Source organism: Aethina tumida, chromosome 1 (genome assembly GCF_024364675.1).
Source record: "Aethina tumida isolate Nest 87 chromosome 1, icAetTumi1.1, whole genome shotgun sequence".
NCBI classification, from domain to species: Eukaryota; Metazoa; Arthropoda; class Insecta; order Coleoptera; family Nitidulidae; genus Aethina; species Aethina tumida.
This window is the reverse complement of record NC_065435.1, coordinates 29653285-29678924: the sequence shown is the minus strand read 5'-3', so window position 1 is coordinate 29678924 and position 25640 is coordinate 29653285. Positions and strand designations below refer to the sequence as shown.

General features: G+C 31.2%; 1 protein-coding gene across 1 annotated transcript; it reads right to left on the bottom strand.

Moving 5' to 3' along the window:
• Positions 1-15901: 15901 nt before the first annotated feature.
• Positions 15902-17162, bottom strand: LOC126264378 (uncharacterized). The gene is made up of 5 exons (XM_049962098.1): positions 17121-17162; positions 16648-17038; positions 16414-16590; positions 16074-16355; positions 15902-16009 (listed from the first exon to the last, which is right to left on the bottom strand). Exons 2-5 carry the CDS (start codon positions 16723-16725, stop codon positions 15902-15904), a joined length of 645 nt encoding a protein of 214 aa, XP_049818055.1. The 5' UTR covers positions 16726-17038; positions 17121-17162.
• Positions 17163-25640: the final 8478 nt, after the last annotated feature.

Sequence of the window (25640 nt, the reverse complement as noted above, 5' to 3'; positions counted from 1 at the left end):
ATAAGAAAATGAAAAGGCGGCTCAAATCCAGGTTCGATTGTCAGAAAAACACAGCTAATTATTGTAAAGCCCCAGTTTTGATCGGCTGGATTAGAGTACATTAGAGTACCAATTAATTCTCTGTATCGTGTGGAGTCTTTGAACATTTTTAAATCTCTGTTAACTTTCTAAAATATATTTTTTTTGTTTAAGTGTTACTCTTTTCTTACTTTGGTTAATTTCTATTCCAAAAAAAAACCTAGCATTCTTTGATCTTCAATTTCTCAGCTAATTCTCTCTTACTTTCATTACCAGTTCGTTTTTCAGCAGTTCTTTTGTACTCCCTAAATTTTTCAAGAAATTCTCCTTTTGACATGAGAAAATACACCTTGCACCATCCACTATTATCGTCTATAAATGTTAGAAGATATCTTGATCCACCTCTGGTTCTAACTCGCTTTGGTCCGCAGATGTCTGAATGAACAATATTCAGTAACTGCTTACTTCTTAATTCTCTGGCAGTAAAGGGTGTCCTTGCATATTTACCTCATTGATATATGCCACACCACGTGGGTAATTTATCGTTATCCAATTTTATTTATACTTAATCAAATAATATATAATATATAAAATATATAAAATAATTGTTTCAAAAGTGCCATACATCTTTGGAAATCTCGCATCCTTTGATACTCTTGAGGTCCGATGGGCTTATGCATAGGATTATGTCCGCATTTACCTTTTTATCTTATTTACATCCACGTTTTAAGCGCTGATTCACTTTTTTTGTCACCCTGACATCTAACTGACTTTGATACTTCATTAACGAAATTCCAGGTATCGATTTTGGTAAGTAACGCCTCTACCTGAATCCGCCTCGTGTCGAAATTTTCTTTGGATAGAAGTTCAATTCTTGTACCACAGATCGCCATCTCGAGTCCCATGTTTCGATAGTATGGACCTACCTTATAACTCACCCTACATCTGAGAATTAAGCTTGTTAATTCTAATTATAATTTTAGAATAGTGCCGAAGTAATTCTTCCTTAAAATTTAATCTGTACTGTAATCAGTAAATGTGTTTCCTAAAAAATTATGTCGCATATATCTTTTAAGTACTTCTTTCCACTAACTAATTGGAGGTTAAAATTAATTAAATTAACCACAAAACTTAAACAAAGTAGTTTCATTTGGAAAGTTATATTATATTTAAATATTTGGGAACCACATTTATAGTCATTTAGTGTAAGTTGAAATATAAGGATGAAATTGATTCGGAACAGTTCTACCATTAAAGTTATTATAACTCATCTCGACATTTCTTTGCTCTGTCAATTTGTTGACACTGTGGATTCAAACGAATAGAATTATAACAAAAAATATAACTGAACCACAATTTGATGTAATATTAATACAATATAAGATCAAATCAAATTTACTTGAAAGAAGACAACGTCATTCCAAACCACATATTTCGAATTAGGTTTAATTGAATTAACCATAACTCTTGCCTATAATTGGACAAGCTGACATACATCATAAGGTGACGTAATCAGGTCTGGTACTGAATTTCTCTCTTTCACGTTTGGTTGGATTATCACCCTCAAACAACACTAAGATACCAATCTTTCTAATTTTGCTAATTTTATGTCAAAATTTATTTAGATTCCTCATATCTAGATGACAAGTTCAAATAATGACAACACAATTTATAAACAAAATCAAATCACAATTTTCTGTGTAAAAATTTGCAATCTTTGTTGAGTTGAAATTTATAATTAATAGCTCATTTGTAATTTTGATGAAATTTTCATCTACTTTAGTGCATATATATTTTAAGTGTCTCCACGTTTTCTTGAGAGCTCGTAACCGCTACGCACGTTTTGACAACTTGCTGACAAATTAGACTACTTGGGCATGTTGGGGTATTTTCATTCTAATTAGTTGCTAATCTTATAATCGCGATTATAGGAACCTGGGATCATTTTAAGTAGTATTTTTCTAAAAAAACTACTTTACCGTGCAATAAGGTATAACATAACTGAAAAGAAAGATAAACATTCAAGAGGTGACACACAATTTACTTGGTTTATCTATATGCTATATGCAGAATCTTAACATCTACTACATGTCTGATCGGTATTCTAAATAAATGATTTTCCAAGTAAATTGCGTCTCAATTCTTGACTCTGTTATAGCGTAAGCTTTATTTTCAAGAATAAGATATTTTTTCGCATTGTAAATTAAATTATATCAGCAGAATGCTACACAGTTAACTGTGACAGGAAAATAGCTCCTCGATTATTATTATAGGATCCTGTGTTCAGAATATCTCGACAATTTAGAAGAACAACTTTGTGTACTTGGTAAGGCCATTATAAAATCGTCCAACAAGCAAAATCTCCAACATCAGTTGACAGTTAGTTGTCAAAACACACGTACAGAACCAGAGTTCTCAAAAACTTATTCTCTCGTTTTAAGAAATTGTTAATAAATAATTTAATTATTTACTCCAAATAGTATTATTCAAGTCTTAACCGTTAATTTAAACCACACACATTTTCCATTTAAATTTGATCCACTGATGTTAATCATCAAATTTGACTTTCCTTAGAAATTATGTGTTATTCCTTCTGAATTACATCTGAAATAAATTAATGGCGCGTATGTTGTTGTTGATTTTTTGAAGGGTGAGGCACCTACTGTTCTAAAGTTTCACAGCATCTCTTGAATGTTGAAATTGTTAATATTTTAAATTAAGTTTTGGGAACAGTTGTAAATTACAGATGCTAGGTTACAACAAGTGTTCTATTGTTTTTTTAAATTTGGATTCCCTTAGATACAGAATTTATTGCAGTCAATCAAGGCGGAATATTGTAACAATTACATTAATAACGAAATATATCTATTTTAGAACTCTGATTTCAAATAGTGTTAATTAATCATGAAATTCTCGGAAATCAAGCCACATGAAAATTTCCCGTGGGCTTTTATTTTGCTGTATCAAAATATTACCAATTATATTTAAAGTTCACTTGTAACGGGTTACCGATGAGAATTCAATTGGTATAACCAAAGTCTTTTTGAAAGACTCGTTACAACAGGTTAAAGGGAGCGATTTAATTTTACACAAAATATTGATGAGGTTAGACTATACAATTCTTACTCCATAATTAATTTCAATATCACTAACCTTTGTTTTTGTTGAACAGATCTTCTTCAACTAAGGTGATGTATTACACTCAATACTCACACCTTTCACCAAACCGAAATATTAGATAATTTCTACTCACTGTTTTATTGTTCTTTAATTTCTAGTTCGGAATTAATTAAAACTCAATTTTAATCCACCTAACTATATTGACAAAATAAATATAAGAAAAACAAAAACAAATAAATATAAATAGAAAAAAATTGAATAATTTAAATTTACTTAAATTCTTGGCAAAAAGGTTGAACTTTGACAAACAGTAAGTAAAAACAACTAAAAGAACTTCGATCTCGACACTTGAAAAATTCGGGTAAAAATCTACCGAAATAAATGAATCCCAGAGTTTTATAAACTCGGATTCTAGGAAGGGGTGAACTAGGTGGTGACTTAAGACCCTTGAGAATCTGAATGTCTCCAACAACGATCCTACTTCAACCAATCAGATGAACTAAACAAATGTTCCTTTTCTCAACATTGTTGCCAAATTAATTTAAGAGTTTTTCCATATGAAACCCTAATCTAAATATAATAATGTACTTGGTCTAAAAAACCTTAATGCAATTCAAAATACAATACAATTCATTGTTTCAATAATATTACAATTCTGATGTTATTTGCATAAGGAAAAACCATTGTACTTACAAACATTTTCAATCTTTTTTAAAAATCAATTCATTAACTTAAATAAGACAAAAATAAAAGAACAAAGTTACAATTCTCTAAAATTTCCTGTTGGGGTAAATTATTACATTTTCCTTTAATTAATTTAATTTAATTACTGAATAAGTTCTACATAGAAATATCACTATTTAAACTTTGAACCCACTGTGCGACCACACCCTGACACTAGATAAGGGTTCGAAAAGAACACATGTGTTAAATAAAATCAACGAACGTTTAGATTAAGATAAGTAATTTTTAAAATAAATTTTACGACTATTTTACGATTACCAAATATAAGATTAATTTTAAGAAAACCCATAAAAATATGAAAAAATTCGTGAGAATCTAAACAAAGTGGTGGTCTAAAAATTCTCCCACGAAGTCATTTATTAACGGTTTTCTAGCTCTGTTACCAAATCTTCTTATTTATAACAATTCGACAGTTGTTGCTCTTGAAAATCATTTACAGGTTGATGTTGTTTATACAGACTTTTAAAAGGCATCTGATAGAATCTGCCATGATTTATTGTTTGCTGAACTAACTGGGCTGGAGTTGTCAAGTAAGTTTTCCTCTGTAGATAATCATAACGATTGTAATGTAAAGTGATTAGTTTTTTTAAAAAAATAAATCAACATTATTTTCGAAAGTTACACTTTACATAAAAGATTTTAATGTAATATGTTTGAAATTTAGAAATGTGTAACAGATTAGGCGGTAGTTTATCTAGAAAAGTTGGTTTGGCTCAAACTAAAATAAATTTGCGTAAATGTAAAAGAAAAACTGGTGAATATTCTGGTGCACTGATTGCAGAACAATTTTTAGATGGGATGGACAGTAATTTAGCATATAAATTCCAGCTTAAAGTATGCGTTATTGTTGAAGAAGAAATAATGTGTAGAAATAGTTAATCTTTCCATTTCTCTGTTAACATCAACTATTATTGACTAGTAATTAATAAGTCAACTTAGTTGTCACGCCCTTCCATATTCTGTCATTGTCAAAACTTTTCGGGTTATTCATCAAACTCAACGCATATGGAGAGTTACTACCACGATTTTAATATATTTTTAAAGCAAGTATGGAACATATAAGTAAAACAAGTAATCGTGTCTCACTTCTTGAATGTCTATAATTTCTTAAGCGTTCCTTTTAATTATGTTGCCCTTGTTGCACTATAAAGTAGATTTTTAGAAAAATAATGGTTAATAGGATTCCAGGTTCTGCGATGCTTTGTCGTATAAAATAACCTCTTTTTATAATCGGTATCGCGATTATAAGATCAGCAATTAACCAGAACGGAAATACTTCAACATTAGTTGACTAAGTTGTCAGAAAGTTGTCAAAACGTGCGTACTCGATAGCAACTCTCAAGAAAACGTGGAGACACTAAAATTATATATGTAATAAATCAACAAAAGAATGCTATTACTTATAAATTTCTACTGTAAAAAGATTGCAAATCTTTACGCAGAAAATTGTAGAATAGAAATCAATATTTCATGATTTGGTTTAAAAGTTGTGTTGACATTATTTGAACTTGTCATCCAGACATGAGGAATCTAAATAATTTTCGTCATAAAATTAGCAAATATGGAAACATTGGTATCTTAGTGTTGTGGGAGAGTGATAACCCAACCAAAAGTGAAAGAGAAAAATTCAGTGCATAGTTGAAAATTGTCGCTCACTAATTCAAGCTGAAAGAATCAACCACGTTAATTTACTGTTGATTTAAAAAAATGAAATATTTAAACAATTACAATAATGGCAACTTTTTGTTTGAGGATTTCGATTACGAGTGCTGAAAAATCACGGAAATCACGAACTTTCAAGTTTCAGTAGCAACGAAGGAATTTTGTTTATCAAATAAAAGAAAATAACATTTATGTTGCTAAGATTACGTTTCCTTGTGACATGTGCCACACGTTACAATATAAACAAAACGTCCAATGACCAATTACTCCATATTCGAAATATGTAATTTAGAAAAAAGTTGTCATCTTTCAAGTAATTTTGATTTGTTTCTTTCATTGTATTAAAATTACATCAAATTGTGGTTATATTTTTATTATATTTCTATTTTTTTTAATTGACAGTGTCATCAAATTGACAGAGAAAAGAAATATCGAGATGATTTTTCGATTTGTTATAATAACTTTAATGACAGTGATTCATTTATTTAATGACCACGTTACAAATCACATCTGTGTGTGAAATGATATGGACAAATTGCACGTGTTGATTACCAGGAAACTTTTGCACAAACAATCAGTTCAATACGATCGTTACTATCTTTGGCTGTACAAAATAATCACAAAATCAAGTAACTAGACGTAAAGACAGCATTTTTATATGGAGAACTTGAAGACACCTATTTATGACTTAACAAGAAGGGTTGGATCATGACGAAAACATGGTATGTAAATTGAACAAGTCACCATATGGGTTAAAACAATTCCCTTGCTGCTGGCATGCCAAATTCGACCCTACACCGAAAAGAGTTTTAGTATTTATATGGAACAAATTTTAAACAGAATTGAAATGACTAATGCTGATCCTAATACTGTTCCAGTCGACCCTAACATAAAGCTACAGTAGGAAGATACTATCTCACTTCTGCTCTTCATAATAACACAGCTCGTTCCGTCAAATTTTATTTGGCTACCATCGCAAATAATCTGACTTAGAGACAATAGATTTGTTGCCAATTTAGGAACACATAATACTTTTGTAAAAAGCACCTTTTTGTTTTGATCTTCATCGTCATACTTTGTTGTTTGCGACTCTGATTTTATGTATGACAGGAGCCGTCATATTTTCAAGCATGTTCTTACGTCTTGTCATGTGTGACGATGCATCGGAAGCCACTTACCATGGGTCATTTTGGCTGGATGTTGCCTCAAACGCAGCAGCATATGATGAACTACTTGCTTTTTGTTGAACATTCTTGGTTCTGGATTTGCATTTGAGGACTTTTATGACCTTACTTGTTACAAGTGTAGCACCTTGGACCCTTACTTTGTTTCTGTGGTTGTTTTTAATTTTCTTGATGACTGACAATACTGTTGAGTCACTTTCAGGTTGTTTAACATCTTGTGATAGTTTTGATTTCACAGAAACAGAAGGTATCTTCATGCCGGAGCTTTCAATAGCAATAATCATTGGTTGATAGGATTCTGGTAGACCGGAGAGTAGCACTGTAAATAGCCATTCATCGTCAACTTCGAAACCAACGTTTCTGAGCTTGTGAGCGGTACACATTATTTTACTCATATATTTCTCTACGTTTTAACATGCAGTATGTGAAGTATTACAGAGATCATGCAGCAGCCCATCACAGCGTGTCAACCAAGATTTATCCCATACTTATTTTGCAGTACTACTCTCTTGTATGTGCACGTAATTTATTGAGTCAACTAGTAAATTTATCTTAGTTTTTGTCTTTGTGTCTCGTTTTGTGTCCACAATGACACATGTGGGGGGTTTTATGCAGTCCACAACTTCTCTTGCTGTAGATGTGTTTCTATAGCAAATAACCAGGTAATTATCTCGGCCGGTTAACTTTTCAATTAATGCCAATTGATTGTTTGCTGACAATTTAAGAACCCTTATTCCAAATGTTACGAGAAATCACCTTTCAATTGTCGTATTGACGTTTTAGGTTAACTTTATTACTTTTCTCAGTAAATAAGTCTTTCTGGGCTTAAAAGAATTTGTTATTTCTCAAGAAAAATTTATATTTAAGAATTTATTGTTAAAATTACAACTTAACTGTCCACAGGCGCACAAATCAAATTACAATTTTAACAGTTTATGTGTAGTTTCAGTGCACTCCTACCTGGTCATCGCATCAGTTACAATTGGCATCCCAAGAGGAGATGAAACATTATTTGTTTTAAGTTGTGTCAAAATTGTTCATTCTTTATAGTAGTGTAAGCTACATTGCGCTGTAAATTAGATTTTTTTTAGAAGAATCCTTCAAGTAAACTAATTAGGGTTAACAAGACAGCATTAAGTTAACTAAGGAAAGCATATTATCAAATTTAGTACGCTGGGTCAGCTCCTGGAGTAATATTTATACGATACACATTCTCCACATTTTGGCAGATTGAAATAACCTCTTTCCGTAATTCGCCAAAGAGCATTATAGGATCTGATACCGAACAAAATAAAATTACACAAACATCAGTTGTCAAGATTGTCAAGGAGTTGTCAAAGAATACGAACCGTATTCCATATCAGTCTTCACAATATTGCCAAACAAATTTAAGTGTTTCTTTTCTATGAAAACTTTTTTCTAAATGTTAGTGTATTGACCTTTTTGCTTTAATTCAATTCAAAATACATAAATTTGAACACTGAACAATTTCTAACATTATCTCAGTCATCTAAATCTTATCAATATTAAAATTTGCCCTAATATATATTATTCTCTTCCTTGAAAAATATTACATTTTACCAGTGTGCGTTTATATTCGGATTCAAACTCAGATAAATAAACTATATGTAGTTTGAGGAGAAAAGACAAGCCAAGTGAAAATCTCAATAAAACCCAAAAGTCTGCCGGCGCTTCAAGAGGCCTTAAGATTAAAATATCGGAACTAGAGGGTGAACTACAACGAATGAAAGTAAGTAATGCAGTAAGCTGTCTGCTAAACTACAGACTACTTCTAACACCAATCCTTTCTCCCAACTAGCCACCCTACACCTCCGAAACGCAAAAGTTTTCCACGAAGTGGGTCACGCCTATAAAAGTGATGTCGAAATCGTCTGATGATTACGCACCCCTGTGCTCACCGAAAAGACATGAAAGTACTGGAAGTCTTTATATCCATTATGGTCAAAAGCCAAAAGTGAATAATTGGAACAGTTTACCAGCATCTGGTTCTGATTTTTATTCCAATCATTGTGCATCAGTGGATATATTTTTAGTAACTGGAGGTTGAAACCTGCCTCGAGTGAATTGGACTAATGATGAGTTTAGTGTTTTCATGAGTTCTGAGGTTTACTCATTAAACTATCACTTGTCATTAGTTGATTGGGATTTACTTTTAAGCAATATGGATGTTAATGATTGAGAGCACAAATCTTATGAAATTTTATACAATATGTTCCAACTTGATCTACCTGTAAAAATAATTAAGAACTATGTTTCTTAAGTTGTTCTATAAAGAGCTTATGACATTAACAATTCATTATTCATTTGCAGATATTTGAATTTCGTTGTCATAAGCAAAATTAAATATTTTTCATAAAATCAAGTAGCCCAAAAAGATTTCTTTATTTGGTTACCACAAAACTTTAATCAGTTCATATCGAAACCTACCTCCCTTATACATAATTTGTTTTCAGAATAAATTCAATAAATTAAGATTGAAGTCTGAAAGTAGGATGTAAAAGGCAAATGCTGGAAAGATTCTAGTGGCCCAAGAATTGGATTTAAATGTACATATAATTTTCATCTGTATTCAAGATTTTTATAATTAATGATATATTTTATGCTAAAACACACACAATTAAATTATTTAATTTAAATAAAAAACAAATAAGCTATTTCGACGATTCGTTGGACATCAGGAATTGACACATTGACAGACTGATTACTATCATATAAATGAAGATGAAATGTGCTATGACAAAGCCACATATCGGGAAATATGAAAAAAAAAATTCAAGAAATCAAAAAAAGTACAAGCAAAAATCCCAATAAAGAAGAAAACAGCATTACCAAAAGTTCTACCAAAAAGGCTGAGGACTGGAATGTTCCCGTTGGAGTTCCACATATCTGTCTGTGTATAAAGCAGGTACTTTCATTTTGAGAATTAAGCATGTTTATAATAATTATAATATTATAATTGTGGCGAAGAAATTTTTCCTATTGTGATCTGTACTTTATGACGGTAAATGCGTTTCCTAAATAATTATGTTGTATATATTATAAATAATTATGTTATATATAGCTGTAAATCTTTCTACTGAAAAATTGGTGGTTGAAAAAATCGACAATGTGTCGAAACCATTTTATAACACCAAACTAAATTTTCGACTTAAGTTAAACTAAGTAATTTTATTTGTAAAGTTAAGTTATATTTAATTATTTGTGAATCTCATTTATAGTCTTCCAGTGTAGGTTGAAATATAAGGATGAGATTGATTCGAAACAGTTCTACCATCAACAATAAAATAACAAATCGAAAAATCATCACGATATTCCTTTGCTCTGTCAATTTGCTGACACTGTGGATTAAAACGAATAGAATTATAAGAAAAGATATAACTGAACCACAATTTGGTGAAATACAATATAAGAATCAAATCAAGTTTTGCTTGGGAGAAGACAACTTTTTTGCTAAATTACATACTTGTGACATATGTCATAAGGAAACGTAATCTTAGCAACATAAATGTTATTTTATTTTTTGACAAACAATTGGTTGCTATTGAAACTTGAAATATGTGGACGAGAGATCTGCAACTGATTTGATTTCAGTGACTTTCAGGGCACGTAATCTAAACCTTCAGACAGTAAGTTGCTATTTTTGTAACTGTTTAAATATTTCACCTTTTTAAATCAACAGTAAATTCACGTAGGTGATTCTCTCAGCTTGAATAACTGAGCGACAGATTTCAACACTAAAATTTTCTTTTTCAACATTGGTTATCACCCTCAAATGATATACTAATCTTTCCATATTTGATAATTATATATCGCAAATTATTTAGATTCCTCATGTCTGGATGACAAATTCAAATAATATCAACACAACTTATAAACCAAATCATAAAATAGTAATTTCTATTTTACAATTTTCTGCGTAAATATTGATTTGCAATCTTTGTTCGGTTGAAACTTATAATTAATGGCTTTATCATTTGCAGTTCTGCTAAAATTTTCATCTACTTTGGTGCATATATATTTTTGGTGTCTCCATATTTTCTTGACAGTATGCCTGTTTTGACAACACACTGACAACATCGAGAACTAAAGATGGAGTATTTTCGTTCTGCTTATTCGCGATTCTGATCATAGAATGAAGGTATTTTATACTACCAAACATCGCGGACCCTTGTATCCTATTAAGCACCATTCTTCTAAAATATCTGCAATAATAATAATAATAATATCAAAATTGAAAAGAAAGTTTATGCTCTTATAGACATTCAAGGAGTGAAACACAATTTACTTCTTTACCTATATGCTCCATACTTGCTTTAAAAATATGTTAAAATCGTGGTAGTAACTCTCCATATGCGATGGGATGTACATGGAGTTCTTAGGATGCTTTATTTAAATTTGCCATCTGTAAAAAGAAATAATTTTTGAGGGTATTGCAAATATTATCTTCAAAAATTGATTGAATAAATCATATTGTAGAAGAGATTGAAAAACACAGTGACCAAAGGTTTTTTTGAAAGAAGGAAAATAATGGAGCGATTTTTAATTAGGAATGACTCAATTTGATTATTCGGCGTTGTAGTACACTGATTCAGTCAACCAAAGAGGGTATTGCAAATATTATCTTCAAAAATTGATTGAATAAATCATATTGTAGAAGAGATTGAAAAACACAGTGACCAAAGGTTTTTTTGAAAGAAGGAAAATAATGGAGCGATTTTTAATTAGGGATGACTCAATTTGATTATTCGGCGTTGTAGTACACTGATTCAGTCAACCAAAGAGGCGGTATAAATAACACGATATTATACACTAAATACTCTCTGTACTATGTAATATTGTATAACTTTGATTAACTTTTGATATATATATACAAATCGGAATTCTTTTTTACAGTTTCTAAGACATCTTGGTGTTTTGATAATATATCATATGCATAACTTTACTTAAATGAATTTTAATATGATTGGTAATATTTTGATTCAGCAAAATTAAAGCCCACGGGAATTTTTCATGTGACTTGATTTTCGAGAATTTCATGACTAATTAACACTATTTGAAAACAGAGCTCTAAAATAGATATATTTCGTTATTAATGTAATTGTCACAATATTCCGCCTTGATTAACTGCAATAAATTATGTATCTAAGGGAATCCAAATTTAAAAAACAATACAACACTTATTGTAAATTAGCAACTGTTATTTACAATTGTTCCTACAACTTAATTTTAAATATTAACAATTTCAACATTCAAGAGATGCTGTGAAACTTGAGAACACTAGGTATCTCATCATTCAAAAACTCAACAACTACATACACGCCATCAATTTATTTCAGATGTAATTCATAACACATAATTTCTTAACAGAGTCAAATTTGATGATTAACATCAATGGATTGAATTTAAATGGAAAATGTGTAGGGTTTAACATAATGGTTAAGGCTTGAGTAATACCATATGGAATAAATAATGAAATTATTTACTAACAATTTCTTAAAACAGGAGAAAAAGTTTTTGAGAACTCTGGACCTGTACGTTTGTTTTGACAACTGACTGACAAATGATATTTCAGTTATTTCATTTTGCTTGTTGGTCGATTTTATATTGGCGATACCAAATATAGAAAGATGATATTCTAAATTGTCGAGAGATTCTGAACACAGGATTCTATAATAATAATGACGGAGCTATCCTCCTGTGACAGTTAACAGTGAAACATTCTTCTGAAACAATTTAATTTACAATGCGAAAAAACATCTTATTATTGAAAATAAAGCTTACGCTATAACAGAGTCAAGAATTGAGACACAATTTTCTTAGAAAAGCATTTATTTGGAATACCGATCAGACATGTGTTAGATGATGATATTCTTCCAGGTAAATAGAAAGGAAGAATGTATGAATATTGAATGTGTTTCTTTTGTTTGATAAACAAACTTCCTTCGTTGCTATTGAATCCAGATTATGTACAAAACAATTTTTTGGTAAATTTACCTTCTAAACTTGTTCATTAAGTTATTGCGAAGAGCACAAAAAACTTGAGCAACTTTTATTTATCTTCTAAAGGGTTCTTATCCCATCAAATAACATTAGCAAAGTTCAATTTATATTGTGCATCACAATCTTCAAATTTTGATTCACCACCACGATGTGAACTTTATTTTAAAGCAAATATGGTGCAAGTAGGTAAAGTAAATTGTGTTTCACCTTTTGAATGCTTATAAAGATTTTTTAAAATTTAAATTTTAAATACCACTTAATAGGATCCCAGGTTCCTATAATCGCGATTATAAATCAGCAACTAAGGCCAAGTTGTCCAATTTGTCAGCTCTCAAGAAGGAGACACTTAAAATATATATGCACAAACTTAGATGAAAATTTCAACAAAATTACAAATGATAGAGCTATTAATTATAAATTTCATCTGAACAAAGATTGCAAATCAGCAAATTGTAAAGTAGAAATCACTTTTTCATGATTTTGTTAATAAAATGTGTTGACATTATTTGAAGTTGTCATCTAGAGATGAGGAATCTAATTAAATTTTGACATAAAATTAGCAAATTTGGAAAGATTGGTATCTTTGTGTTATTTGAGGGTAATAATCCAACCAAACGTGACAGAAAAAATTCAGTACTTAGTTGAAATTTGCCGCTCACTAATTCTTGCTTAAAGAATCAACTACGTGAATTATCTTTTGATTTAAAAAGGTGAAATATTTAAACATTTACAACAATAGCAACCTACTGTCTGAAGGTTTCGATTACGAGTCACTGAAATCAAATCAGTCGCAGATCTCTCGTCGACATTTATTTTGAATCAAAGAAATACTGTCTGTGATTCTGCAGATAATTAACATGTGAATAGAAATTGTTTTTGTTAACATTGTTAACTTTATACTTAAATGCCGATATATATTTTGTTGCTAAGAGAGGTGAGGGATGTCGTCTTTTAAGTAAATTTGAATTGATCTTGCATTGTATTAATATTACATCAAGTTGTGGTTCAGTTATATTTTTTGGTATAATTCTATTCGTTTGAATCCACAGTGTCAACAAATTGACAGAGCAAAGAAATATCGAGATGAGATGAGTTATACTAAATGGTAGAACTGTTCCGAATCAAATTCATCCTTATATTTCAACCCACACTAAATGACTATAAATGTGATTCCCAAATATTTATATATAATATAATTTTCCAAATAAAACTACTTTGTGTACCTTTAAGTTATGTGGTTAATTTAATATAAGTTTGGTTGTTAATAAATGGTTTCGACCTATTGTCGACTTTTTTAACCTTCAACTATTCAGTGGAGGTACTTAAAAGTTATATGCAACATATTTTTTTAGGAAACACATTTAGTGATTACAGTACAGATTAAAATTTAAGGAAAAATTACTTCGGCACTAATCTAAAATTATAATTGCTATAAACAAGCTTCATTCTCAGATGATAGATGAGTTGAAACCTAGATCCACACTATGGAAACATTTCCATAAATTGAAAGTACTGTTTCATTTCTGGTATTACTATACACAAGTATTTCTTCCGATTATCATTTCCAATGAGGCAGGGACTCATTAATAAAAGCGAGAATATTTAACTAATAATTTTGTATTGAAGCGTAGAAGTAACTTCAGAGAGATGTGGTTCGTATGAAATAAAAGTTTGAACTGATTAAAGTTTGTTGGTAAACAAGTAAAGAAAACTTTTTGGTCTACCTGATTTAATGAACAAAATTGAAATTAGTTTATGACAACGAAATTCAAATATCTACAAATGAATAACGAATTAATAAATAAAACATTGAAATTTGATTATGGGAATGGAATTCAAATGTCAACAAATGAATAACGAATAGTTAATTTTATAAGCTCTTTAGAGAACAACTTAGGAAACTTAGTTTTTAATTTTTTTACATGTAGATAAAGTAGGAACATATTGTATAAAATTTCATAAGACACAATCAACCAGTGATAATTGATAGTTTAAAGTGTAAACCTCAGTACTCATGCAAACACTATACTTACTCATCATTGGTCCAATTCACTCGAGGCAAGTTATGTTAGAATATCTAGACATCGTGTATAACGGTTGTGATGACAACGGAGAATAAAAACAACAGAAGAGCGTAGTTATAGAAACAGAGTTAAGTTGTAAGAGCAGAGTTAGTTGTATGCAGCCCACCAATGTTGTAAAATAGTCAATAAGCGTTTTACTGAGTACCTTGCATTATCATTCCACGTCGCCTTGTAAGCAGGCATGTTCTAACTATTAACTTTTGTATTTTGACCTTAATGGAAACAAATACTTACAGTGCTTCCGTGTCCTTTCGGTGAGCACAGGGGTGCGTCGTCAGGATTTCGAGAACACCTCCATAGGCGTATCCCACTTTGTGGAAGACTTCTGCGTTTTGGAGGTGTGGGGTGGCTGGTCGGGAGGAAGGCTTGGTGTTAGGGTTAGAAGTAGGAGTATATATGTATATATACATAAAGCATACACCACCTTCAAACGTTCGCACAAATTTTGTACTACTGAGTTGATATCACTATCTGAAACATATGTTTCCGCTATGTTAGGACCATAGTTAGAATCTCCTGAAAATTTGATCCTTTTTTTACAGATTCCCTATCATAAGGATATTTGCGCTTCCGCTCTTTTTCATTACCCTGAGCACTTATAAATTTTTTTAGATTTTTACCTGGACTTTCATTAAAATATGATTTCCAAGGTTTTGTATGCCAATCTGAACCATAATTGTAAGAGAGGACGCTTAAATGAGCTCGTATTTGAAATGAATTTCTTTGAATCAAGTTCAATCTTTTTCCCATATTGAAACGAGCCATTATATTCATAAAAATTTCTGCTTTATTGTTGGTTTCTTTATCAAGAAGTAAATCAGCCTTCATTAATAATTGCTCAATAGCACCAAAAAGATGGTGATGCAGGCCAGAAGATATAAGTTGAGTTGTTCGATCATTAGAAACGTCTCCAGTATTGGTGCACAAATACTGTTTGCAAGCACTGTGATTACCATAAACGTGATATATTGAATTTCTAATATCGGCTCTTAGATTTTCTGGATCCTGTGTATTTGCGTAAATTGCAGATTGAACTGATTTATTTAGTTCATTAATAGTATCGCTTTTTCACATCTCTCTGGCATCAACAGGGACCCCTTGAGTATCTTTTTTAATTTTGTAAAGGTTTTTACTGAAATTTTTTAATACATGGTTCATGCATTCAATTTTAACAACCTAAAAAGTATTGTGTAAATATTTGTATAACTCATCTAACTATTACTTTATATTACAAGTTTACCTCGTGTCCATATGGTACCTTTTCTTTAATATTTTTAAAAACTGAGGAATCACCATCTGCAATAAATTTTAAGTATTTCAACCCATGCATTTCTATGCTGTTATTAAATCCCTCTACTATTATATCCTGTTCCATTGAAGATGATGAACCGGACCAATTTTTAAAACAAATATGTGTTTTAGCAGCTTCATTATTGTTTTCGGCTCTAGCGCAAATACAACAGTATTTATTCCTTACACCTACGAATAATACTTTTCCTGTTGTTTTCCCTATTATAACAGCCTACAAATTATAACATAAAATGTTATTTGTTACATATCCGAATATATTATAAACTTACAGCTCCAGAATTTGCATTATACGTATGTCCATAGCTTCGTTTAGACCATCCTCCATCTAAATATCCATCAGTTATATATGGAATGCCATGTGAATCTACATGTCCTTCCTTAATTGCAGCTTCACGTTCTAATTTTCCAGCTTCTTCCAAAGCAAGCCATAATGATTCTTTCCATACCTATAATATTTCATGTATAAAAACAATAAAAATTTCAGTAATGGTACTATAACACACCTGATCCAATTCATTTTGAATTTTATAATACAAATTTTTAGATAAACATGGAATATCCATTACTTTCAATAATTCCATTAAATGTGCGTAGGTGCTTCCTACTGAAAATGTTCCCCATACAGCTGCTCTATTAATTTTGGACCTTGTTTTCGGATTTTCTGTTGAAACTGATACTTCTTTGTCACAAATGTTGCATTTTAAAATAAATGTGCTTCTTAACCCACATCGCACTTCTTTTAGATAAACTAATTGTCCACCAGTGCACCTCTTGTTGTGTTGTACTTGAATTTTAGTTGTTATATTTAGGAAGTATCTGATATCTACAATTCGATAACCTGTCAATGAATTGATTTCAGGAACAACTTCTATATCCAAAGGAAAATTTTCAATTCTAAAATAATACTAATTAAGTCATCGCCGTCACATATGGTTTCCAAAAAAGATGAATTTTGCCAATTTGAATAAAAACGTACCGTTCATATTCTTCATTTATTTCTGAAAACGTTTTTCTTTCACTTTTGCATGGGGTTAAATTAGACTTAGTTCTAACAGAACGTAACGGGGTTGTTGTACCACATGGACTAAGAGCTTCTTCGTTTGGATGTGAATTGAAAATATTATCTAGTATCTCATTTAAAATATATCGGGAACATTGGGTAGATTCTTTATAATTCTCAACTCGTTCTAAAAGTTTATCCACAATATATGATCCTATTTTCTCTATTTCCCTTTTTCTTTGTACATTTACTTGAACTTTTGATTTTTTTCCACGTCTCTTAGTCCAAGAAGCAAATCTACGCGTTTTCGGCATTTTCTACAATTAATATTGCTTTTATTTTATTATTGTATACTACTATATATAAATACATTATAATATACAATGGTTCATGCTTCTTTGATTTTAAATTTCATAATTATGTGTCACTTGATATTCCAATTTTATAAAGTTAATTTAATTACATAAACTCGACCTTGGGGTGGTAATGCCATTCTGCAGCCGACTATATACTATATATGTAATAAAAATTTAAAACTATGATGTTTATATTAAATTCACTAAATTCGATTTGAAATAAACATAATACATTCTTCAAATAAATCATTCTTTATTCATAATTTCACTGGGAGAAAAACCAACAACAAACAATGAACATGGAATATAGATGCAACCAATGGAAAACCAAGGACACAAAAATATGAAATAATATCAAAATTGTGACATATACAAGTAAAAATCAATTAATTGATGACATGAATTAACAAATATATATATACTAAACAATAATACAGCAATATAAATCAAAAATTGAATAAAAAACTTACCTTTAAGAGTTTACAATAAATTACATTTTGGCTCACGACTAAAATAAGACTAATTTGTTTCTTTGTTTGAAACTGTGACTGTTTCTTCAACCACCAAAACTGAACTAAAATTTCTGGCTCGTTTTAAATGTATACTGAATCGCACCCCTCTCATTGACCACTTAACTCAAGTACTACCCGAACAGAAAAATTCCATCCGTTTTGTTGATGTTATCACATTTCACTTAAATTTCGACACAAAAATACACGCAGGTCACATGCACTGGTTTGTATCACTCCTCACTCTAAGGGTGCGAAAGTAATTTTCGTGGCGCCAAGAGTATGTATTAAATGCAAATTTAGAGATAAGGTCACTATCCTACACAATCAAAATCGAAACAATAAGAATCGATTAAAGATTAACTTTGAGATCATTTTTTTAAATTAATAATAGATTGTAAATCGACATCCGTATTTGTATATCGTATTTATTATATTTGTTTATATAATAAAATGTGATTGGTTTAGAACTAACTATACGACACAAACCCCATTAGTAACTGTATACATTATTATATTTTTCATATATATTATTTGTATCATATATTAATTTTATATAATTTTAATTAATAAAAATATATTAAGAATTCATTACTATTATAAATTTCATAATCTATTTACAACCATTAAATTCGTTATAAATATGAGATCTCGAGTGCGGTCCTGTCCCATGCAAAAAATTGTGCACACGAACGTTTTAAAACCGAATGTTTGTTTGATTTCGTGGCGGCACCACATTACGGGCTATGTTTTGTTTTGCGTCCTTTTCTGACCGAAAGTGCGATTCCTTGTCTAGTAAACGCCGCTGTTAAGTTAAACTAAGCAATTTTATTTGTAAAGTTAAGTTATATTTAATTATTTGTGAATCTCATTTATAGTCTTCCAGTGTAGGTTGAAATATAAGGATGAGATTGATTCGAAACATTTCTACCATCAACAATATTATATCAAATCGAAAAATCATCACGATATTCCTTTGCTCTGTCAGTTTGCTGACACTGTGGATTAAAACGAATAGAATTATAAGAAAAGATATAACTGAACCACAATTTGGTGAAATATTTATACAATATAAGAATCAAATCAAGTTTTGCTTGGGAGAAGACAACTTTGTTCTAAATTACATACTTGTGACATGTGTCATAAGGAAACGTAATCTTAGCAACATAAATGTTATTTTATTTTTTTACAAACAATTGGTTGCTATTGAAGCTTGAAATAAATGTCGACGAGAGATCTGCAACTGATTTGATTTCAGTGACTCTCAGGACACGTAATATAAATATTCAGACAGGAAGTTGCTATTTTTGTAACTGTTTAAATATTTCACCTTTTTAAATCAACAGTAAATTCACGTAGGTGATTCTCTCAGCTTGAATAACTGAGCGACAGATTTCAACTATGCACTTTCTTTTTCACCATTGGATATCACCCTCAAATGATATACTAATCTTTCCATATTTGATACTTTTATATCGCACATTATTTAGATTCTTCATGTCTGGATGACAAATTCAAATAATATCAACACAATTCATAAACCAAATCATAAAATAGTGATTACTATTTTACAATTTTCTGCGTAAATATTGATTTGCAATCTTAGTTCGGTTGAAACTTATAATTAATGGCTTTCAGTTCTGCTAAAATTTTCATCTACTTTGGTGCATATATATTTTTGGTGTCTCCATATTTTCTTGAGAGTATGCGTGATTTGACAACACACTGACAACATCGAGAACTAAAGATGGAATATTTTTGTTCTGCTTATTCGCTGATTTTTTAATCGCGATACTGATCATAGAAGATCATTTTATACTGCCACACATCGCGGAGCCTTGTATCCTATTAAGCAGTATTCTTCTAAAATATCTGTAATAATGATAATAATATCATAAATGAAAAAAAAGTTTATGCTCCTATAGACATTCAAGATAAAGTAAATTCTGTTTCACCTCTTGAAAGTTTATAAAGATTTTTTAGAAAAGTACTACTTAATAGGATCCCAGGTTCCTATAATCGCGATTATAAATCAGCAACTAAGGCCAAGTTGTCCAATTTGTCAGCTCTCAAGAAAACGTGGAGACACTTAAAATATATATGCACAAACGTAGATGAAAATTTCAGCAAAATTACATATGATAGAGCTATTAATTATAAATTTCATCTGAACAAAGATTGCAAATCAGAAAATTGTAAAGTAGAAATAACTTTTACATGATTTAGTAAATAAAATGTGTTGACATTATTTGAAGTTGTCATCTAGAGATGAGGAATCTAATTAAATTTTGACATAAAATTAGCAAATTTGGAAAGATTGGTATCTTAGTGTTATTTGAGGGTAATAATCCAACCAAACGTGATAGAAAAAATTCAGTACCTAGTTGAAATTTGCCGCTCACAAATTCTTGCTTATAGAATCAACTAGGTGAATTATCTTTTGATTTAAAAAGGTGAAATATTTAAACATTTACAATAATAGCAACCTACTGTCTGAAGGTTTCGATTACGAGTCACTGAAATCAAATCAGTTGCAGATCTCTCGTTGATATTTATTTTGAATCAAAGAAATACTGTCTGTGATTCTGCAGATAATTAACATGTGAATAGAAATTGTTTTTGTTAACATTGTTAACTTTATACTTAAATGCCGATATATATTTTGTTGCTAAGAGAGGTGAGAGATGAAATTGAAAGGAAGATAACTAGCCTGATGTATACATAAATAAAATTTTAATTAATTAGTAATTACAAAAATAAACGGACATTTGGGAGTGAGTATTGGATTGAGTGACGTTTTGCAAACATTCATGTTTCAATAGAAACGAAGGAAGTTTGTTTGTCAAATAAAAGAAAATAACAATTATGTTGCTAAGATTACGTCACCTTATAGCATGTCACCCTGTCCAATTATAGGCAAGAGTTATGGTTAATTCAATTAATCCTAATTCGAAATATGTAGTTTAGAAACACGTTGTCGTCTTTCAAGTAAATTTGAATTGATCTTGCATTGTTTTAATATTACATCAAGTTGTGGTTCAGTTATATTTTTTGGTATAATTCTATTCGTTTGAATCCACAGTGTCAACAAATTGACAGAGCAAAGAAATATCGAGATGAGATGAGTTATACTAAATGGTAGAACTGTTTCGAATGAAATTCATCCTTATATTTCAACCTACACTAAATGAGTATAAATGTGATTCCCAAATATTCATATATAATATAACTTTTCAAATAAAACTACTTTGTTTACCTTTAAGTTATGTGGTTAATTTAATATAAGTTTGGTTGTTAATAAATGGATTCGACCCATTGTCGATTTTTTTAACCTTCAACTATTCAGTGGAGGTACTTAAAAGTTATATGTAACATATAACACATTTAGTGATTACAGTACAGATTAAAATTTAAGGAAGAATTACTTCGGCACTAATCTAAAATTATAATTGCTATAAACAAGCTTCATTCTCAGATGATAGATGAGTTGAAACCTAGATCCACACTATGGAAACATTTCCATAAAATGAAAGTACCTGCTATATACAGAGATAGATATGTGGAACTCCAACGGGAACATTCTAGACCTCAACCTTTTTGGTAGAATTTTTGAAGACGGTTTCTTGGTAATGCTGTTACTCTTTATTGTGATTTTTTCTTGTACTTTTTTCGGATTTTTTTTTCATATTTCATAGCCTCAGAGAAAATATTTCCCGATGTCGTCAGGTTTTGTCATGGCTCATTTCATCTTCATTTATATGATGGTAATCAGCCTTTCCATGTGACCGTAACTCCTCGTGCCCAACGAATCGTCAAAATACCTTAAAAAAGATATATAAAATTATTAAAGATTAATCATATTATATATACAAATTTTATTTGTTTTTCATTTAAATTAAATAATTTAATTGTGTGTGTTTTAACATAAAATATGTCATTAGTTATAAAAATCTTGAATGCAGATGAAAATTATACTTACATTTAAATCCAATTCTTGGGCCACTAGAATCTTTACATCATTTGCCTTTTGCATCGTACTTTAAGATTTCAATCTTAATTTATTCTGAAAACAAATTAATTAGGTATTAATGTGTTGTTTTAAGGAGCGTCATATACATGAAAGTACTTATTCTTTGTTTAGTTGGGAATTCCTGTAAGTAAATTAATGAATTTAGACAAAAATATTCCCTAAAAATAACAGTTTGATACGATCTGTTTCATTTCTAGCATTACTATACACAAGTGTTTCTTCCGATTATCATTTCCAATGAGGCAGGGACTCATTAATAAAAGCGAGAATATTTTCTAATAATTTTGAATTGAAGCGTAGAAGCAACTTCAGAGAGATGTGGTTCGTATGAAATAAAAGTTTGAACTGATTAAAGTTTGGTGGTAAACAAGTAAAGAAAACTTTTTAGTCTACCTGATTTTATGAGCAAAATTGAAATTTGTTTATGGGAACGGAATTCAAATGTCTACACATGAATGACGAATAGTTAATGTTATAAGCTCTTTAGAGAACAACTTAGGAAACTTAGTTTTTAATTTTTTTACATGTAGATAAAGTAGGAACATAATGTATAAAATTTCAGAAGACACAATCAACCAATGATAATTGATAGTTTAAAGTGTAAACCTCAGTACTCATGCAAACACTATACTTACTCATCATTGGTCCAATTCACTCGAGGCAGGTTATGTTAGAATATCTAGACATCGTGTATAACGGTTGTGATGACAACGGAGAATAAAAACAATAAAAGAGCACAGGGGTGCGTTGTCAGGATTTCGAGACCACCTCCATAGGAGTATCCCACTTTGTGGAAGACTTCTGCGTTTTGGAGGTGTGGGGAGGCTGGTCGGGACGACAGATTGGTGTTAGGGTTAGAAGTAGGAGTACTTCCAGGATTTACCGATGGTATCTGTAGTTTAGCAGACAGCTTACTGCATTACTTACTTTCATTCGTTTTAATTCACCCTCTAGTTCCGAGATTTTAATCTTAACATCTAGTTTTCGGGTACCTCTTGGCTTATCTTTTTCGCGGACACTACACATGGTTTATTGGTTTAGTAACCGAGGTTGCCAGCTAAATTAACAACTCTTCTCTTTTGTCTGAATATGGCAACTCTTATAACTAAATTCAAACAGAAGGACGAACGTTATGTCTAACTCCATTTGGGGGTCTGATATCGGTGTAGCTCTTTGCCGAATTTTGCTGTTGTTACTTACTTTTCAGAGAATATGCAAGAAATTGCAGTAATTTATTCAATCAATTAATTGAAATACAAAGGATGAATCAACAAAAAAGACAACTACTACTGTGCTCTTGAGCTGTTTCTCTCAAACTGACTCTCACTGTTTCTTGATCACCAAGGTTACCTCGGTCGCCTTCATTTGTCAATTGTTATTGTTTTTTAACTTACTTTATTCTATTTTATTGTTTATATTAACACCGCCTCTCAATAGAATAGAAATAAGGCAATCCGAATCATAAAGACATTTCAATTATTTGTGATTGCTTTTCTTCCTCTAGGTAAGTCGCAAATAGACCTAGTATTGTTCTTTGCTAACGACTGCATCTCACAATTGATTGCTTATTCCCACTCAGACCAGTCACTACGCCGTTTTGCTTCCGATATTGTGGACGGATCGTCACCAACAAATCGTTCTGCTGATAACACTAGTGATTCACCTTCGATAGATGATAGTGCCATATGCGCATCACATTCAGGTGCATAATTACCGTAACGTAGCGGTGCCTTTCTTACTCTCCCGCTCTTTCGTTGAGTTACCTCGGTGATACCCATGTTATCCAAATAAACGCCGTTACCAACACAAGCCAAATTAGTACTGTGGATTTCTCCAGTTTTATCAGTACACGACTGTTCATCATCATTTGGTTGAACTGCTTTACCGTCACACGTACTCCCACTATCTGTAACCGCCTCTGAACCGATTATCTCTACTAACTTTGATCGATTTAATACCGATGATTCATTGAATGTTACATTTCGACTAAAAATTAGCTTCTGTTGTTCAATATCCCAAAGTCAATACGTACCAAACGTCGCACCATAACCAAGCATAATACATTTTGTTGCTTTTGCTTGTAATTTCAACCGCATTTCATGTGGAATATGATTGTAACATTCAGAACCAAATATTCGAAGGTTTGACAGCTCTGGTTTCTTTCCAAACCAAATTTCTGCTGTTGTCTTGTCTTTAAACTGCTTTCCACCCGCGTTTGTTGGCGATCGATTTTTGATAAAATTTCCCGACCTAATTGTTCATTCCAAAACTTATTTTCCATCCCACTGGCCAAAAGCATTATCGTAGCCTTGTGTTGCAGCGTTTCATTTAAAGGTTCAGATACTGAATTCATTTCCGGATTGTATGCAACGGTGACTAACATCTGAATACCCTTTTGTTTGCAGTATTCTTTAAATTCGTTTGACGTATATTCACCACCGCCATCATGTCTCAATTTTGACACCTTTGAGCCATGAAGTGCCTCAGCCATTGCAACAAATTCCTTGAATTTACCAAACGTTTCACTTTTTCTCTTGATGCAATAGACCATGGATGCTCTCGAATAATCATCCATGAATGTCACAAAATAACGTGACCCATCGTATGCATTCGTTGGATACGGTCCACAAACATCACTGTGAATCAATTCCAAAACTCGCAATGAACGTGTATTTGAATTTCTTGGAAACGGTGAACGAACATGTTTTCCAAGTACACACGATTCGCACAACTGTGTATCCTTTTTTTTTGCATTACTCATACCAATAGCCATATAATTGGCTAACTTTTTCATGTCATTTCGGTTGAGATGACCAAGTCTAAAATGCCATAGATTCTGTGATATTGTTTTCAAATTATTCCCTCCTGTAAATCCCGCAAACACATTGTTGTCAACGTACAAAGTCACTTCATACATTCTTCCATTTACGCGTCCGACAAACTTTTCGATACCATTCAGCGATACATAGGCATAATCACACTCAAACACAATTCGATATCCCTTTTGTGTTAGTCTTCGAATTGACATCAAGTTGCATTTCAAATCATTCACGAATAGAACGTCCTCCATTGTTTTTACCGATGTGTCACCATGGTGAAATGTTTTAATGAGAATGTCACCACGTTGCTTTGCAACAATGCTTTGATTTTTCTTGGCAACCGAAATGCTTATTTCGTCAATTGGTTCCAATTTATCGTAGAACATCTTCTGATTCACCATATGCTGAGTCGCTCCAGAATCTAAGACAAATTTTATTTCCGCGTTATTACCGCTATTCTGCTGCAATTGAGCGTTAAATGCCTTCGATTCTGCCAAATTCTCTTTGGTACCATCTTCAGCAATTGCATACATCTATGAACCGCTTGCTCTGTTTGCGCTTTCTCTATTTGACCTCTCTTTTTTGTTTTTATTGCGAAAACATTGAGCCTTTTTGTGTCCAGATTTTTTACACATATGACATATAATTGTCTTTTTCCCAGCAAACATTGCTCCAGGCTCAATTGATTTACTCGAACCATTTTCACCAGTCCGCTTGTTGTACTCATCCATTAACCGCGTTTTAACAAATTCTACAGTTAACTTTGATTGATCCATTGTTTC

Excerpts from the sequence above, each read along its gene's own strand:
- LOC126264378 (XM_049962098.1), bottom strand. The coding sequence starts at position 16,725 with ATGGAATTATTGAAAGTAATGGATATTCCATGTTTATCTAAAAATTTG. Across the intron at positions 16,591-16,647 it reads TTCAAAATGAATTGGATCAG|GTATGGAAAGAATCATTATG; the intron begins GTGTGTTATAGT and ends GAAATATTATAG. Across the intron at positions 16,356-16,413 it reads ATAATGCAAATTCTGGAGCT|GCTGTTATAATAGGGAAAAC; the intron begins GTAAGTTTATAA and ends TATAATTTGTAG.